The sequence below is a fragment of the Tachypleus tridentatus genome, chromosome 3, assembly GCF_004210375.1.
Source record: "Tachypleus tridentatus isolate NWPU-2018 chromosome 3, ASM421037v1, whole genome shotgun sequence".
NCBI lineage: Eukaryota > Metazoa > Arthropoda > Merostomata > Xiphosura > Limulidae > Tachypleus > Tachypleus tridentatus.
Genome location: NC_134827.1, coordinates 23,264,995 through 23,279,583, shown reverse-complemented (window position 1 = coordinate 23,279,583; position 14,589 = coordinate 23,264,995). Strand labels below are relative to the sequence as shown.

The 14,589-nt window shown below is 35.6% G+C and overlaps 1 protein-coding gene across 2 annotated transcripts in view; it reads left to right on the top strand.

Annotated features, from left to right (window-relative positions):
* Positions 1–14,589, top strand: part of LOC143246530 (uncharacterized) — a 77,413-nt gene that overhangs the window by 18,102 nt on the left and 44,722 nt on the right. Inside the window, exon 2 of one of the 2 annotated variants that reach the window (XM_076493391.1) lies at positions 4,021–4,122. The exons of the other annotated variant lie outside the window; for it this stretch is intronic. Coding sequence (XP_076349506.1) covers positions 4,071–4,122 — 52 coding nt within the window. The 5' untranslated portion in view covers positions 4,021–4,070. The remainder of the gene's footprint in view (positions 1–4,020; positions 4,123–14,589) is intronic. 2 annotated transcript variants of the gene reach the window in all.

Sequence of the window (14,589 nt, the reverse complement as noted above, 5' to 3'; positions counted from 1 at the left end):
ACGTTTATTTAACCCTAATGTAAACTGTTGTTCTACGTACCTAGTGAACTAGGGAGAACATTATTATTAGTTTCGTTACAACTGCAACTGAATAATTCATTGAGCTTCATTATACAGGTTCGGGGATACGACAATTAATCTTCTTTTATTTCGTGTCGTGAGAAACCACCCGTCAGATTTGTCCTTCACGATTTTGAAAATTATGCCAAGGTTGTAGAATTTCATGTTTCAAGTATTATGTGAAGAACTCGAGCACAAAGAAAACGATTGTGAAAATGTCTCAGTTGATCTTAAAATGAATAAGATGATAAAGAGAAAATCCTGGATGAGCGTGGTTGTGCTTCTATTACACTCGCAGACTTCTCTAAAAAAAACCAACAGAACTGGAACGATACAGATAAACTTTTCCCACGTCACCTGCTAAAAAAGAAGATGATGGAACGAATACACTTGTATTTTATTCCTAGAAGTTATAATGAAAGATCATCCATAATTAAGGTCCAGAACATATTTGAAATACATGAAAACTTCTCTGTAGGACACCGTCCATTTTATTTTCATACATGAAGGGTGTTTTATTGATAAATCCAGTAGAAGAGCTCTCTCTTGATTTTCTTTTAAAGTAAGTTTTGTTGTTTATTATCAAAATGATATTTTTATGTGGCAAAAAATGAGGGTTTAAAATTCAGTGTAATGCTACATGGTAAGTTACTTAGACCTCTGTGTTTGAGTGAATTTAACTTACGTTTTATAGCAGAACGTTTTTATTCCTTATAATAGAGTAAGCTTATAGTGTATTTATATATATTTAGAGAAAATTAATACTGATAAAGTTAAGTAAACAAAATCAAAACGAGGGACTGCGTTTAAAACAGAAGATACGAACCTCTAACTAATTATATTAGTTTGTTATGATCTAAAAAAAACAAGTCGAAACAAAAATAGATTAAAAATAATAAACAAAAACACTGCACTAAGTTTTAAAAAATTCACAAGGTACAAGCTATAATGTGGGATATAACAAGGTACCCTGGGTTTTGGAGGTGACTGAAAACTAGGACTCACGTTGCGATGGGGATACACTATCAGTCTTAACCTCCATTTGCCAGTGTCACATAAAGAGTTCTCTGCTGGTACAGTGGTAAGTCTACAGATTTACAACACTATAAATCAGGCGCTCGTTTCCCCTCGATGGACTCAACAGATAGCCCGATGTATCTTTGCTATAAGAAAACACACACACACACACACAAAGAAATAAAATAAAGGAGTAGCAATAGATATAGAAATAGAAATTACGAGAGCAAGATGTGGGTGCTGAAGCCCACAACGTTCCACATCTATATTACCCTTCACTGTTTGCAGACAATTGTGACGAAGGTAACTGCTCTCCAATGTAAAGAAAAAAATAATTGGAAAATAAAAATGAGAATACTAAAAATAACAATAAGGTTCCACCATTTGGGGGTAAGTAAACTAAAAACTTATCTCTTGAAGTTAGCATTCCAGCTTCCATTATGGTAGAAAGGCATTTGTTGGTAGCCCAGTAAACGAATTATACTGGTATGAAGAGACTGATGAATGGAGGTTAAGACTGATGGATGGTGTATCCCCACCGCAATGGGGGTTCTACTTTTGCAGTCACCTCTAAAACCTAAGGTACATTATATCCCACATTATAGCTTGTAACCCAAGATCTTTTTAATTAGCAGCGATGTTTGTTTAATATTCTTTAATTTATTTTGTTTTGGCTTGTTTTAGGTTATAACAAACAAATATATTTATGTATATTTCAGATTTTACTTTTCGTTGTTAACAGAGTGAACCCAACCTCTTCAAAAGGGTAAAATTTTATTTTATCTAATAGAGAGAATGTATCTTTTATAGTTGTATAAACCTTTATTAATAGAGATAATCTTCTTCTATAAAACATTTAAGCAACTTTCTAGTAGGAAAAGTTTATCTTTAATACAATAGAGTGAATACCATTAATCTATTTTACATATCATGACGTTGACATTGATCAACATTTCAGATCAAAGCTAAGCTATGTCTTACAGCAAAGTAAGCATCCGTCTAAAGAGTTATGTTAATACATTCTCTCCACTAGAATATGTTTATTATATTTAGCTTATTTACTCCAACATGTTCCACAGTTTATCCAACGACGATGATGTAACTAATCTATATTTTATGGTAGAGCAAACCTATCGATTACAATAGAGAAAATCTTTTAAAAACCGTAGAAAAAATTATCTATTTTATGTAGCGGACTAAATGTATTATTCATAGTGCATTAAATTATGATCTGTATTGTAATGAATATTTCTTCAATAATGGAGTAAAAATTATACTTTAGAAAAAAGGGAAGTCTGTCTTCTATATTAAAGTGAATTTGCCACGAATATAGATTGAATATATTTTATATATCAGCGTAACACCATCATCGGTAATGCAATGAATATATCTTTCGTATCAGAGTGGAAGGCATCATCCATAATAGAGTGAATATATCTTTCGTGTCAGAGTGAAGGCATCATCCATAATAGAGTAAATATATCTTTCGTGTCAGAGTGAAGGCATCATCCATAATAGAGTGAATATATCTTTCGTGTCAGAGTGAAGGCATCATCCATAATAGAGTGAATATATCTTTCGTGTCAGAGTGAAGGCATCATCCATAATAGAGTGAATATATCTTTCGTGTCAGAGTGAAGGCATCATCCATAATAGAGTAAATATATCTTTCGTGTCAGAGTGAAGGCATCATCCATAATAGAGTAAATATATCTTTCGTGTCAGAGTGAAGGCATCATCCATAATAGAGTGAATATATCTTTCGTGTCAGAGTGAAGGCATCATCCATAATAGAGTAAATATATCTTTCGTGTCAGAGTGAAGGCATCATCCATAATAGAGTGAATATATCTTTCGTGTCAGAGTGAAGGCATCATTCACTATAGTGTGTGCTTTCTTAGGGCACAGCCACATCGGGCTATCTGCTGAGCCCACCGAGGGGAATCGAACCCCTGATTTTACACGGTTTCTAGCGAAGTGAGTCTGCAGATATACCGCTGTGCCACTAGGGGGCATCAACTATATTAAAACAAAGCTATTTATCGACGAGATTAATTTCATAATTAAGTGAGTTTATATTCTACACTACAGTTTAACCACTTTCCTAAACCAAAATAAAGTGTAATTTTTTAGTGAGGCTATTCCACTGACTGTAGATGTGTAAACGTATTTGTATAATAGAATTAATATACAGTTGAAATGATTTATCAACATGGATAGACTCGCCAGTTAAATAAAGCAAGTCTTTCTTCTGCATCGGACGTCACTTAACCCATTGAAACTTTTACGTTCACTGTACTATATGACGTTCACCACATGATATTGCTCTGTTTATAATTGTTTCTTTTTCGGCCCTGCCACTATACAGTTGGTTTTAAAACGTTGGAGTGACTCATAGAACTTAAGAAATTCCTAAAGGTGAAAAAGTATGTTTTCGTTTATATTTTACATTATTGCTGTAATATGTGCTCGGAACATAACTCAACAAAGCTATGACCAGATTACAAAGTTATGTTGTTTACCTATTTAATTATCTCTGTATCTCGTTTTACATTATTTTACAGTTCTTAGTGTTTGTAAACTTGAAAGTGAAACTCATCTTAAACATTAAAAATATGTTTCTGACTAAAATTGATATTTATTTTTACTGAAGATTATAAAGAGCTTATTCACGTTCTCCAATTTTGTGATTAAGCTTTAATATTATTTGTGCGTTTCGATGAATGTTTTTTAAATTTCCAAACGAAATAACAGCCTTCAAGTTTCCGTCTGTCTTACGACATTTACGTAACTATTTGATACATGTTTTTATTTTATTTTTGTGAGTAAATTAGCCGGATATCACAATTTTAAATATAATATATAAACTACACAGCATTTAATGCGATTGTCGATTATATTTTCTCAAAGAAAATAACGTTGATGTCGTACCATTTCTTTCAGATTTTTCAATGTTTTGAGTGTGAAAGTCCTCGAAAGTCTTACATGGAATCATGTGGATGTGGACAATTTTAATGTTATTGTTACAAAACGTGACGGTACAAGGTAAGCGTGCGCTAGCTAAGGTGTTATCGAAGCAGCGTACATTTTATTTTCCAAATCTGAGGTCTGAAGTCGCAAATTATATCGCTAGTAAACTGGGATAAAAACATTTATAAAGTCAAATAATAAGATACAGTTATTCTAATGCAACATTTAGTTAGGGAATCTTGACTCGTAATCTTCAGGTCTCAGGTTTGAGTCCCGTCATAAAACTTGCTCTTTCAGCCGTGAATGCGTTTTGATGTGACAGTTAAACGCACGTTTCGTTGGTAAAAGAAGTAGACCAAGGAATGATGATGGGTAGTGATAATTATCTATCTTCACTCCAGTCATATTGTCCTGAATTAGAGATGGCTTGCATAGATAGTTTTCGAGTAGCTTTGCGCGAAATTCACGAAAACAAACAATACACGTTATTCTAAGCGTAAAACAAAGTTGTGTTGAAAAATTCAACACTATACATGCATATAAATGTGTGTTTGTGTGCGTGCGCGTTTGTCATTGTTTGATTACGGCTTTTGTTACCGTTGTTTGTTTTTTTCATTAACCTGATTTTGAAGTGAATTCCACCAGAATCTAATCCATATGCAGGGACTTGTTGTTAAGATATTCATAAGCCTAAAAGCACCGTTGTTCCATTTTTTTTCAATAGTTTTGATTATACAACAGGACGTAAGTCACTATTGGTTGAATTTTGATCTTATACATAATATAATTCAGTCGGTACTGATGTCGATGCAGGCCTGTCAGCTTTATCGATTTGGAGTCCTGTTTCCCGATCTTCGGACATGTGACTATGATCTCCCAATACCAACGTTTTTTTAATAATTTAACAAAATGAATCGAGTCGCAAAATTCAATTCCACAGAGTTCCAACCAGGATAAAGTAAATATTTATTCATTTTGTGCGGCATTGTCACATTTTGTTATATTATACTATCTGTTTGTTGTACCGCATTCCAGACCACCCAGTGAAAGGGCATTTTGAACGGTGAGAAAGATAGTAATTAATAACAGGACTAGTTTAGGGCATGACACAGTATGTTCCCCTTTAAATTGTTGACTGCCAAGTATTTCAGCTGCTGCGGCAACTCCGAACTAAGTTCAAAATGCAACTCTAATGCTTCTTTATTTTGTAATTTTTTTCATGGCGCCATTTTGAATCGAAAGTGAAACAATTTGCAAGTAGGTCAAATGCATGTCTTTAAAAACACATTACGAACACAGCATTGAAAACGAATTAACTGGTCCGTGGCACTGTGTTACCGATCGGCTTGGACGAGTTATCTCGTCTTCGGCACTGAACAGGTTAAACTAACTGTACCCCAAATCCTCAACCAAAAATTACAAGCCCAGCAAGCAGGTATTGAAAGTTGCCAAAGGTGCAACATACGAGTGTAACAAAGGACACTATACACGATATGTGTATTCTATTTTTATTTTTCAATTTTTATAAAAAAAATGTATAATGATATTAGAAGATGACTTTGATTTTCTTAGTGTAACAAGCCCACTGTAAATGAACAGAAAACATAATTCCAATAATTAATACAAGTGTAAATATTTGTCTGAAGTTCCCCAGAATGTGCTCCCCCCAGTGGCACAGCGGCATTTCTATGGAGTTACGCCGCTAGATACCAGGTTTCGATACCCATGGTAGGCATAGCATACATAGCCCATTGTGTAGCTTTGTGATTAATTCCAGACAAAAAAATCCTCAGAATGAATGAAAGAGCACTTTGTTTTCTCTAAATTTTCTGATGGAACATGCTTCCCCTAGGGGGCACTTCTTCACAAAAAGTTTCTCAGTTTGGCACCTCTACAGGTATGCTGAAATTGACACCAACGAATGTGCCCAATTAACACCAGGCATGCAAAAGTAGTAGTTTAATAAACGCATATTTTAATTGAATTTTGACGAATTGAAACGGAAACACACATTAACATCAACATGATTCGCTTTTTCTGTAAACACGTTTCCTAAGTATCTCTTTGTGGTTTCTAGTTATAATTACTGTTTGCGCTTTCTATTTAATATCGAATTTTAAAATTAGTCAGTTTTCACAATAATTGAGTGAAAAACATTCTATCACATTCTCTCTCATTTTCTTTATATATACGTTCGTTTACTTGTTTATATTAATGTCTTATTATATACACTAGAAGAAAGGTAGCTAGTCTTCACCACCCACCGCCAACTCTTGGGCTAATCTTTTACTAACGAACAGTGGGATTTACTGTAACATTATAACGCTCCTACGACTGAAAGGGCGAGCATGTTTGGTGCGACGGGAATTCGAACCCACGACCCTCAGATTACCAGTCGAACGCCTTATCCCACCTGACCATGCTGGCCTCATACAGTCAGTCAGAAATGACAGGACAAATACTACCACACTGCTACCCCATCCGATAGTATACCCTAACCTTACATTTCATAGCTGTCTGAAATAAATAAATTTTGTTAAATCAAGTTTGACCAAAAAAAGAGAACAGAAAAGTTCAGTCGAGGCAGTCAAAAGTCAGTAAATTTCTTTGTGAACCAATCAAAATTAAGATCATTCAAGAAATGAATCCGTGCCGAATTCATTGAATAATTATTGATAAAAATCAATTAGATTCACAATTTCTAATATATAGAAAAGCTAATTCGCATTGGTTGAAGTACGTTCCAAAAATAGCTTTTATGTCATGTTGCTTAGTAACAAAAGTATAATGTAATATCTAATATAGTTGTTAATCTATTTTTTAAAAGTATAAATTGAAATATATAGACAAAAAATCAAGAAAAATACTTGCTGTTTTTTAATTCAAAGTATTTATTGATCAAATAGGTTTCTTTTTAATTGAAAACGTTTATGATATACCTGTAAATAGCATAATTCAGGAACGATTTATTTTTAAAATTGAATCGATGTTTTTTTACTTTCATGATAAATTTTATGCACTTGGCTCTAGGCAAGGTTATTTTACTCTACGTCTTTCTGTAGGCTTGTTGTACTTACACTCATTATACTTAAAAAGGTTTCACGGCTACCTTGTACTCCCTTCACTAAATCTGTAATGTGCAGACAGTAATCGAATTATTCTATTTAGATAAATCCATTTTGGCTTTTATGACTCGTCTTATTTCGAGAAATGAAACATTACTTGACACACTGGTTTTTATAAAGGTTAGACTCATGATGCTGTATAGGCAGGAATACAAAATACGTATAAATGTCCATGTATAAAGGTATAAATCATACACAATACCGTAACACAAAAAGAAAAGAAAAATAATAAGTAATTTTCTACTGGGAAAATAATTATAAATCTCTAGTTTGCATCATAAATATTTTATTAACTTTTCAATGAGATGAAAAATGAATTGATCTCCGGAGCTTTAACAACTCTGTTTAGAACTTGAACTGTCACCAGGCAACACTCAACAAGTGATGACAGGAAATATGTGTTAGGAGAAACGATAGTGGATCCTCATGTAGTAATGGCATAGAAAAAAACATGATGTCATATTTATAGCCTATGGGAACGGTAACACCAGAACAAGTGCAAATCCGCACAATCTATGACTCAAAATTACTCAATGATTCACACACAGAACTATTCGTAAAGTTTGTCCAACTTCTGTCAGTAGTATGAAAGCTGAGTTTGAAATTCGGCCAATTTCTGTCAGTAGTGTGAAAGCTGAGGTTGAAATTCGTCCAACTTCTGTCAGTAGTGTGAAAGCTGAGTTTGGAATTCGGCCAATTTCTGTCAGTAGTGTGAAAGCTGAGGTTGAAATTCGTCTAACTTCTGTCAGTAGTGTGAAAGCTGAGGTTGAAATTCGTCTAACTTCTGTCAGTAGTGTGAAAGCTGAGGTTGAAATTCGTCTAACTTCTGTCACTAGTGTGAAAGCTGAGGTTGAAATTCGTCCAACTTCTGTCAGTAGTGTGAAAGCTGAGGTTGAAATTCGTCCAACTTCTGTCAGTAGTGTGAAAGCTGAGGTTGAAATTCGTCCAACTTCTGTCAGTAGTGTGAAAGCTGAGGTTGAAATTCGTCCAACTTCTGTCAGTAGTGTGAAAGCTGAGGTTGAAATTCGTCCAACTTCTGTCAGTAGTGTGAAAGCTGAGGTTGAAATTCGTCCAACTTCTGTCAGTAGTGTGAAAGCTGAGGTTGAAATTCGTCCAACTTCTGTCAGTAGTGTGAAAGCTGAGGTTGAAATTCGTCCAACTTCTGTCAGTAGTGTGAAAGCTGAGGTTGAAATTCGGCCATTTGTTCTACTTCTTTCTTCTGATATTTTCTTTTTCTTCTCCCTCTATAACTTAAAAACGAAACGAGCTCTTCAGTCAAGATACAAACAAACATTCAGTGCTAAGTGTAAATTAGTTACCACAATACATAAATTACATTACCTACAATTCTTAAACTAAATAAAATACGTAAAGGGTACAGATTTCTTGGTTGGCTTACTGTAATAGCGAGTAGTTAGTACAGTGTAATCTGTGAGGTGTATAAATAGGTAAATATAAAAATAAAAATATTTTTACCCTCCCTGCATTGTGAAATCACAATATAGGAACGGTCGTAGAATGAAAGAGGGATTTGTGAAGAATATATATAATATTATTATCTAATTTGTTTCTGACTTTTTGTACCTTATTATATCTATAACATGATAGAGAAATGTAAATTAGTTATAATTTTACAAAAAGAAAAGAAGTGAACACAACAGTCTATTTGTGCTACGCCCACCACAGGTATCAAAACCCGATGTTTGGCGTTACAAAGCCTCGGATTTAGTGTTGATAATGGCTTGCAATAACTCTGATAATGAATGTGAGTGGTGAGATCGTATGTTTAGTAAATAATATTGAAGCCAATACAATTACTCAAGAGCTCGCTACTTGTATCAGTTGATACTTTTGAACAAATAGACTGGAAATATAACAACTAGCCAACAGCACTCATTGCCATCTGGACGAACTGCATTTGACTGTCACTCTGATAACACACTAACGAACCCAAAGCAAAGAGTGTGTACTTATGTTTTTCTTATAGCAAAGCCATATCGGGCTATCTGTTGTGTCCACCGAGGGGAATCGAACCTTTTATTTTAGCGTTGTAAGTTAGTAGACTTACCGTTGTTCCAGCAGAGGACGCGAAGAGCGCTTTTTTCAGCAATGGGACATAAACCACGTATCATCGGATTCAAGCTAACCATGGATCACAACCGACCCATTTGGCAAGAAAGACGCTTTTGTGTAAATACGTTTTAAAGATTATTCACATTAAAGGAATTTTGCAAAATTAAATAAATACATGTATACACTCAGTACACCTGCTCTTTACAGCCAAACAGCGAATCATGTGGCTGCAACTCAATATATAAAGCATGCAGACATGGTAAAGTGGTTTAATTGTTGTTCGACCAAACATTAGGACGTGGAAGATGTGTAATCTAAGTGACTTTGACCCTGAAATGATTGGTGGTTCGAGCATCTCAGAAACTGCTGACCTCGTGGGATTTTCACGAACTACAGTCTATAGAGTTTACAGAGAATGGTGAGAAAAAAACGACAAAAACATTCAGTTAGTGGCAGTTCTTGTAGACGAAAATACCTTGTTAATGAGAAAGGTCAGAGAAGAATGATCAGACTCGTTCAAGGTGACAGAAAGGCCACAGATACTCCACTAACCACTCTTTGCAATAGTGGTGTGCAGAAGGGCACAATCAAACGTTTGGTATTATAGCTATCAATCACGTTAAATCCTCTAACTAATGAATATAAAATTTAAAAATATGTGTTGATAACACTGCACAACAAGTTTTTTGAAACTTTTGCTTCCTAAAAAGGTTTTGCTGATTGTGACAGGTACCTGGTGGGTATGCACAAACATAGGAATTCTAAGAAATAGGCAGTTAACTGTTTACCGGCAATAACGTATTTAATTGCATATATATTTCTAATACGATATTAAGTTCAACATAATTAAAAGTGTCTTGCTCCTGATTTTCGTTTGTACTCAATGTCCGGTGCATCACATAGTCAGTTGTCAGCAAGCATTGACAGATTCCAGTTGCCCTGATATCGTTTTTCCATTGTAGCAAAACTGAATATTTCGATGAAACGGTACGTGATGGGCAAATATGGATGTGATTTTCGTGATCAGCAGCCAAAAATCTATAAGGAACACCCAACAGTATTCAAGAAGCAAAAACTTTGTTGTGCAGTGTAATATGTATACATTGTTAGATTAGAATCTATTTCAGAGTTTGATTAGGGCAGGGGTTCCCAACCGGTGGGTCGCGACCCCTTGGGGGGTCGCGAAGTCTTGGCAGGAGAGTCGCGTAGCCTTGTTAGAAGTAGCTTGGGATAACATTAATTTTATTTCATCAATTATATTTTCATGCTCTTACATTTTTTTTTGTTTCGGTGCAAAGCAAAACGTGTGGTACGTTAGTTCAATATCATTAGGTAATATTATGGGTGTATGTATGCGTGCCTGTGAGTGAATGTGTATGTGTCTGCAACTGTATGTATGTGTGTACTAGTGAGTAGCGAGTATGTGAGTGCTCGCGCATGTACGTATGCTTGTGTGTCTGTTTAGCTGTGATTAAGTGTGTGTGTGCTCGCTGTCGACACGTGAGTCACATGTCCGTTGCTGATTGGTGGATGACGAATCGCGCGACTGGCCACGCTCCCTTCCCTCCCAATACTTACCCCATCATTACTCTACCTGCACCCCCCACAAGTAGTCAGTGTAAGATCTACAGTTGCCAAAGCGTTCATTATTCAACATTTTTATTTTATTTTAACAAGGAGATAAGTAAGCAGTAGAGGTGAGTTGTGTCCATGGCTAAACGGCGCAGATACTCAGAATACTACCTCAACATTGGCTTCACCACTGTGCTCGCCAACGACGGCATCGAGAAACCACAGTGTGTTTTGTGCCATGCTGTCCTGAGTGCAGAGTCAATGAAACCATCAAAACTCAAGCGTCATCTCGAGACGAAACATCCAGAACACACAAAGAAGGGTTTGGATTTCTTCAAATGGCATGAATGGTGTCTTAAAAGCCAAAGAATCGATAGAAGTGGGTCGTTTCAGCAGCAGAGTGCAGCCGTAGTGGAAGCTTCATATGAGATTGCATTCGAAATTGCTAAACAAAAAAAGCCTCAACCGATTGGAGAAACACTTCATAAACCCTGCATGATGAAAGCAGTAAATCTTATTCTTGGAGAAGCCAGTGCAAAGAAGATGCAACAAGTATCCCTGTCAAATAATACTATACAGAGGCGCATTTCTAAAATGTCTATGGATGTGAAGGAACAGGTTTTGACTGAAATCAAGGGTTCCCCTTTGTTCTCCTTTCAGCTTGACGAGTCAACAGATGTAAGTTCATGTTCTCAGTTGCTTGTCTTCGTGAGATACATTAATTCAGGTGACATCAAAGACGAATTCTTATTCTGAAGTGCACTTGAAACCACAACAAAAGTTGATGATGTCATGGAAAAGTTTCAACTTTTTTTCAAGACGAAGATCTTCAATGGGAAAACGTGTGTGGGGTTTGTACGGATGGGGCACCGGCTATGCTGGGATCGAAATCAGGATTCCAGTCGAGAGTGAAGAAGCTAGCACCTCAAGCAAAGGGCATCTACTGCATGATTCACCGATATGCTCTCGTCAGTAAGACTCTCCCTGCCTCTCTGCAGGAAGTGCTTGAATCTGTAATCAAAATTGTAAATTATGTGAAGACTCAAGCACTCAACACTCGCCTATTCAAAGAACTATGCAAAGACATGAATGCTGACCACGAAGTCCTTCTCTTCTACACAGCAGTACGTTGGTTGTCGAAAGGAAACGTTATTAATCGTGTCTTTGAAATGAAAGATGAAATAAAGCTATTCCTGGAGACTCAAGAAAGGAAAGATCTTGTAGCTCACTTCGAAGATGAAGCATGGAATAAAAGGGTTGCGTACCTAGCCGACATTTTTGACCAGCTGAACAAGCTCAATTTGAAGCTTCAAGGAAGGGAAACACATGTTCTCCTTTTTCAAGATAGTCTTCGGGCCTTTGTTTCCAAACTGCAGAACTGGCGTCGGAAAACCAATCTTGGAAACATCGCTATCTTTGAAAAACTTTGTGAAGTGACGGATGAGTCTCAGATCCAACTGGATCAGTTCCTCAAGGATGAGATTACCGAACATCTTCAATCTCTAGAAAAGGAAGTCGGGCGTTACTTCCCTGAGCTATCACAGGAACAGGAGGCCCTGGTAAGGAACCCATTTTGTACTGAACTTGATGTATCCAGCATCCCAGATGATATCCAAGATGAATTTCTGGATCTAAGGAACGACTCTTCAGCTCGTGATCTCTTCAAGGTGAAATCCGTGACTCAGTTCTGGTGCGCTATGTATCAGTCATACTCCAAAGTCAGCATGATAGCTTTACGTGTCCTTGTTCCATTTGCTTCTACCTACTTGTGTGAGGCAGGATTTTCCACTCTTGTCAATATAAAAACAAAGAATAGGAACAGATTGGATGTTGGAGATGACACGAGACTGGCTCTAACAAACGCTCGGCCACGAATTTCAAAGCTTCCTGCTGAAATGCAACATCAGGCATCTCACTAGCTGGGTTGGATAGCTGTTCAAACCTATGTTAATATTATTTTAAGAAATATATGTTCTTTTTGTGAATTCAGGTTGGACCAATGTGATTTAATTTGCTAATAAATAATTACAGAATTTGTAAATATATTTTTTTAGATGTTTCTTTCCCTCTCCTTCACAGAAAATAAAAGAAAAATTAAGCTGCTGATAGTAAGCCCTAAGTAGGGGGTCACATGGGTTTCAAACTTTTAGGTAAGGGGTCGCGAGTGCCAAAAGGTTGGGAACCCCTGGATTAGGATATATTTTGTATAAAGTAAGACAAAAAAAAATGTGGATATATAATATAGCGGGTAATGGTATGAAGGAAAATGGCATGAAGGAAACAAATTCATGAACTAGGAAAGTATTCACACGTACGGCCACATAGTATGGCAGGAAAAAGTGTGAAAAAATACATTATTTTATATTAAAATCTGTGTGTGAAAAATTAATAACCATTGAAAGTGATATATGGTAATATTTTCATTTCTTAAATAACGCTTATTTAATAAACGATCTTTCGTCAGGTGTAATTTATAGAACAACAGATTTTATATTATTTCTTCGTTCAAGGGAGAACATAATTAGTAAATATGGAGCGTCGTAAAATCAAATTTTATGTAACAAAAATAGACCGTTTAATTTATTATTAACTAGTTAAAAAAATATCGATGGTAGTGATATTAAGTATAGTTAATAGTAATGGAAGAGGAACACGAATTGACTGGTGGTACAGAAACAAATCACTCTATAGCGTGATCAGTAGCTGGATTGAGGTTAACAAATCGATCATTTATAATGAGTATAGAATAAAATCAGTATAACGGTTGACGGTTTAATATCGTAGGTCTGCTAAAGAATCAAAGTTTTAGTTACAAAAAATATTTTGCTTTTACTTCGTTTGATTAAATCACAGAATCTTTTACTTAAAACCTGAAAAGCAATGAAACGGTACTGCTAAGTTTTGGATAATGCTCAATGCCCTTTGAGAAATCTCAAATTTTAAAACAAATAGATCCTTTGATATTACTTTCTGTTATTGGGGTTGCGTGACTTTTTATTATGGAACTCCTGAGACTAAGCTTTTCCAAATTCATGAAAACGAAGTGATTTTATTAAAATATTTTACAATTTTCACCTCATATGAGTAAAAAGTGGAGGAAGAAGTCTGGCGAGATCTGATGGTTAGGGTGCTCGGCTCCCATTCTGTCCGTCATCGAACTTGCTCGTTCTTTCAGCCGTGGGGGCGTTATAATGTTACGGTCAAACCCACTGTTCGTTGGTAAAAGAGTAGCTCAAGAGTTGGGGGTGGGTGGTATTGACTAGTTTTCTTCCCTTTAGTCTATCACTGCTAAATTAGAGACGACTAGTGCATATGGCCCTTGTATATTTTTGTGCCAGATTCCAAACAAACCAAGTCGTGATTTGAAAAAAATGTGTGGGTTACTGGTGAAAAACAAAACGGTAACTAGTACCTCAAATTTGAGTTTTTTCTTCGATGACACTGAGAGATATTGTTACCAAAACATATCAGATATAAATAAAATAACGTATATTCGATTAAAGCTTGCAGTAAAATGTACACAGCATATGATATTACTTGACTACAAAGACGCACCTTTCATGAACGTTAAACAGTTATATTCTTCAGTTGAAATAAGGTTCTAAAATTATTCTTACGTATGCATATATTTACACTGTTTGTATGTTATATTAAAAGTAAGAATATGAGTATTTTTCATTGTTGCCCATTTTCATTTACACTCAAGTCAATAATGTTTGTTGAATAATGTAATGTTGTTGTCATAATTAAATCATGATTAAGTAATGTTATG